The sequence below is a fragment of the Phodopus roborovskii genome, unplaced genomic scaffold (assembly GCF_943737965.1).
Source record: "Phodopus roborovskii unplaced genomic scaffold, PHOROB, whole genome shotgun sequence".
Taxonomy (NCBI): domain Eukaryota; kingdom Metazoa; phylum Chordata; class Mammalia; order Rodentia; family Cricetidae; genus Phodopus; species Phodopus roborovskii.
The window spans coordinates 1,566,575-1,571,091 of NW_026125640.1; the positions used below are offsets into that span (position 1 = coordinate 1,566,575).

Consider the following 4,517-nt stretch of genomic DNA (forward strand, 5'->3'; position numbering starts at 1 on the left):
TAAGTAGCAGAGAAAAGAAGGCAGGATTCCAGCATATAATAACCCAAGTTTTCATCAGAGTGCATTCTTGAAATATCCAGAGGTTCTGAGATAGGGTCAAACTACATTTAATTTATGAGAAAAATCAACTACTGGAAACTAGGTAATGTTTTTTTCCTGAGCCCTCCTCCTTGAATCTTATCTGGCATAAGGTTTAAAACAAAACTAGACTGTTTTATATTCTCCTGCGCTTAAGGGAATTGGTGGAGGGTTGTCTCTGGTTCATCTTAGTCCATGTCCTATACTTTAGGGTTCAGACTCTTCATGACCCAAGAAGTTCCTTTCTATTGCTAAAGAGACACTGGAAAAATTTCTCACGTGAGAGACACTCCATTTTGCTGACAAATGGAGAGGATGGAAAAGTTTACAAGTCTGTATCCAAGAAGAGAAGAGTGAGATGATTTTGAAACTTCACAGAATGCATATCCCCCCTCTACATTCTCCTTTCCACTGATCTCCCTAGGGCAGATAACATTCTTTCACTTCTAAAAGGACATGGGACCCTGAAGTAGAGGATAAGAAGTTCAGCTAGATCTGTAGATCCAAATCAATCTATCTGGAGGGGACCTGATCTCAAAAAATAAACCAAACTAAGGAAAGCATGGGTTATAATCTAGAACTAGTAAGCCAAAGGGAGGTTCCCCAGACTGGGTTCTTTGATCACTAGTGACTTTTCTGATATCTGCCCTTGTGGCACAAAGTCAGCTGTCCCTTCAAAATTAGGAAGGAAAAAACGTTTTCCGTAGACAGCACAGTTTCTTCAAGAGAGAGAGAAATGTATACTTGTTTCTCCATGTTTGGGGGCACTTCTGACTTGCAGGGGAATGCCGCACTAAAACTTCCCCCAACATCTTAGTGGAAAGAAACTTAAAATTAGAAGCTTGAGTCATAATTATCTGTAGGAATGTCAAGAATAGACTGGAGGATGAGGGATATGGCAAAGGAAGTGAAATAGGAAAACGAGTATGGGTTGAAGGCTGGAAACCCTACAGTGAAGTTTTAAATTGTAAAACGTTTGAAAGTTACATCCAGGGCTGTGGTACACAGCATAGGCCTTATTAAGTAACCCTTGCTTAAGAACTATCTTTTGAAAGGAGCACTTGACACACTCCAGAAAGTTATTGGATACACTCCCGTGTGTTGTTTCTTTTTTTGGATAGCCAAAAGGCCACAAAGTACAAGTTAGTACTCCATACTCCACTGCCATGCTTTGATCTCCTGGTGGGAGATCTATATATCAGATGACAAGGGTGCTCTTCATACCTGGCTGCAGTAGTAGGAAAGACTAGCAAAGACCCTGCCAAGAGGGAAGCAAATGTCTCAGCGCTCCCATTCCCCAGCTGTTGACCACGACCAGGGCCGTGGAGGGAGCACCGTGTGTCCACGTGCATCGCGCATGTCCTGCTACTCTTCTTACACAAGACTCCCGGTATGGAGTCTGGGCAGCCGCGAGTCTCTCTTACCCGACATCTAATAATAAACCGAATCTAAGTTTCCGGACTGTGGCCACTCTAGATTCTGCACTGAGGGCATCTTTTGCAACCCGGACACACATGCATTCCGGTCATCTCACCCGATGAGTGCGCGCCAAGCCCGCCCAGCCCGCGCGCGCCAGTCCGCCCTCTGGTTTGGACGGCGGCTCCTTGGGTTCAGTGCCTCGCCCTCCCTCCCCCAACCAGCTTGCTCTGGGCTTGGTGCTGGGGCGGGGCCGCTCAATCCTCTCAACCCTACCCTCCCTTGCCCTGCTGGGTCGCCCAGCCTTAGCCCGGGTATCAGGCGAGAGGCGGAGTCGCCCGGCGTGCTCCGCCCACGCGGTAGAAGGGCTGGGCGAGTGTTACTCGCGGTCAGGGCTGGGACCTTTTATCTGTGCTGCAGGAGGAGGTAGGAGGAGGAGACATCAGGGGTGGTCCTGGGTGCCTGGGACACCTTTCCTGGACTATAAATTGAGCACCTGGGATGGGCAGGGGGCCGAAGCAGCCACCGCCACCCGCACTCACAGTTCGATCAGTGACCGCAGCAGCGCCCTTGGGCAGCCACCGACCGCAACGCAAACACTGAGAACCGAGAGATCTCGCAGCTCAAAGAGGTGGGTGTTACCGCCCTGTGACTGCCCAGGCTAATATGGATACTTTAGTTCGGGTTATAGAAGGGAGAAACGGGAAAGTCCGGGTTGGGGGAGATCCTTTCTCCATTTTTCTCAGAGGTTCTCTGCTAGCAGTGGAGGAGGTGATACTGCCTGGTCCCAGGAAGTCAACCTGGCGCCGTCTCCGGTCAGCAGTAGCCAGGGTGGGAGCATCGCGCGGACTGGGGCGCCAGGCACCCTAACAGGGTGGATAATTTTTTTCCGTCTCTTTCTCCAAGCAGGTCAAGGCTAGACCCAACCATCCGCTGTCATCGCGAGCCAAAGCTAGGAGCAGCCTCACATCACACAGGGCTGGGCTGCGACAGAAACCAGAGTTAGAGAGAGCGGAGGAGGATCTGGGAATCCCGCCTCACTGACTACCAGCAGTCTCCTGGCACCGGCCTCTAAGAGCGCTTGAAGACAGGCATCGCCAGCGGTCTATCTCGGTTTACCAGTGCCTCAGTGTTTGCTCACCCGCTCGGCCACCATGATGCAAATCTGCGACACTTATAACCAGAAGCACTCGCTCTTTAACGCCATGAATCGCTTCATCGGCGCGGTGAACAACATGGACCAGACCGTGATGGTGCCCAGTCTGCTGCGCGACGTGCCCCTCTCCGAGCCGGAGCTAGACAACGAGGTTGGCGTGGAGGTAGGAGGCAGTGGCAGCTGCCTGGAGGAGCGCACGACCCCGGCTCCCAGCCCCGGCAGTGCCAATGAAAGCTTTTTCGCGCCCTCCCGGGACATGTATAGTCACTACGTGCTACTCAAGTCCATCCGTAACGACATCGAGTGGGGTGTCCTGCATCAGCCCTCGTCCCCACCGGCCGGGAGCGAGGAGAGCACCTGGAAGTCCAAGGACATCCTAGTGGGCCTGAGCCACTTGGAGAGCACAGATGCGGGCGAGGAAGATCTGGAACAGCAGTTCCATTACCACCTGCGCGGGCTGCACACGGTGCTCTCCAAACTCACCCGCAAAGCCAACATCCTCACCAACAGATACAAGCAGGAGATCGGCTTCAGTAATTGGGGCCACTGAGGCGAGCCTCTCCCCGCTGCCCAGCACCCTCTCGGGCCGGCTCTCCCACCCCTCTCTTTCCTCCAAGCTTTTTTTCTTCCTGGTTGTGGGGCGCGAAGGGCACACTGTAAAGTTGGGCTGTGTACATGTGAGGTTGTGCCATCACGAGAGCAGAGGAAAATAGTCGCCAGAGAGGGGGGTTCAAAGACCCCCGGAGGGGGCCTGCTCTGTGTTGGTGGGAATGGGACCGGGCCGACGTCCCCCTTCATTCAGCCTGTGCCTTTCTTGGGGTTTCTTTTCTGTTCTTCTTTCCGGAAGAGAAGGGCCTGAGAAAGGGCCATGCCAGGGCATGGCGCTGGGTTGCCACACTTGGGAGGGCAGCTTCTGGCTGGGTGCGGGTGCAGGGGAGAGGCGGGGCGCATCCTCCTGCCCGTCCTGCTTTGAGCTGCAAGAGGAGGCCCCGGCGTTGCTAGGATTGCGTCAGTTTTCCTGTTTGCACTATTTCTTTTTGTAACAGTGACCCTGTCTTGAGTATTTCGAATCTCTTTGCTCTGAAACTAAGTCGATTCCATTGTGATAAGCGCACAAACAGCACTGTCGGTAACCGGTACTACTTTATTAATGATTTTCTGTTACACTGTACAGTAGTCCTGTGGCACCTCATCCCTATCACGCCACCCCTCCCCCACCCCTGTGTGTGTAAACTGGCTGTGTGCCAGCTTGGATGAAGCTTGCCACTCGGCCAGCGAAAATAACATTATTATGAGAAAGTGGATTTATCTAAAGTGGAACCAACTGACATTCTATCCGTGTCCTGCATAGAATGATGAAGGGCTCCACTGTTGTTATATGTCTTGTTTATTTAAAACTTTTTTTAATCCAGATGTAGAGTATATTCTAAAAAATAAAAAAAAAGCAGATGTGTTAACTAAATCAGACAAGTGTGTGTTGCTCATTAATCGTCAATGAATGGCCAAATCATTAAAATAAATTTCTTTAGCTGGCCTTAAGTATTTTCTCTCTGATATTTCCAGGTTGGGGGCTGGGGAAGGGTAGGCACCTCTACAACTATTTAGTTTTGGCAAGTAGCTACTGGTGAAGATTTCTTCTAATTCAGTTCAAGATAGGAGCAAATATCCCAACGAGAATTTCATAAATATTTTAAAGTATATGAAAGTACATAGTTGTATATTTTAACCAATTTGGCTAGCTTATTGGAATATGTAACCGAAGTGTTTTGAAGTCTAAAAACTCCTTTTCACGTGACTATAGAGAAGTGAAACGTTAACAACATCAAAAAACAAAACAAACAAAAAAAATATGCAGGCCTTAATTTAA

General features: G+C 50.1%; 1 protein-coding gene across 3 annotated transcripts; it reads left to right on the top strand.

Annotated features, from left to right (window-relative positions):
* The first annotated feature begins 1,734 nt into the window (after positions 1-1,734).
* Mid1ip1 (MID1 interacting protein 1) lies at positions 1,735-4,112 on the top strand. 3 transcript variants are annotated; one of them, XM_051177936.1, is made up of 2 exons: positions 1,735-2,125; positions 2,401-4,112. In XM_051177936.1, exon 2 carries the CDS (start codon positions 2,649-2,651, stop codon positions 3,198-3,200), a length of 552 nt encoding a protein of 183 aa, XP_051033893.1. In that variant the 5' UTR covers positions 1,735-2,125; positions 2,401-2,648; the 3' UTR covers positions 3,201-4,112. The 3 variants fall into 3 exon arrangements, with proteins under 3 accessions (XP_051033893.1, XP_051033892.1, XP_051033894.1); XM_051177935.1 differs by having other exon boundaries at positions 2,404-4,112; XM_051177937.1 differs by having other exon boundaries at positions 1,735-1,920.
* The last annotated feature ends 405 nt before the right edge of the window (positions 4,113-4,517 follow it).

Excerpts from the sequence above, each read along its gene's own strand:
- Mid1ip1 (XM_051177936.1), top strand. The coding sequence starts at position 2,649 with ATGATGCAAATCTGCGACACTTATAACCAGAAGCACTCGCTCTTTAAC.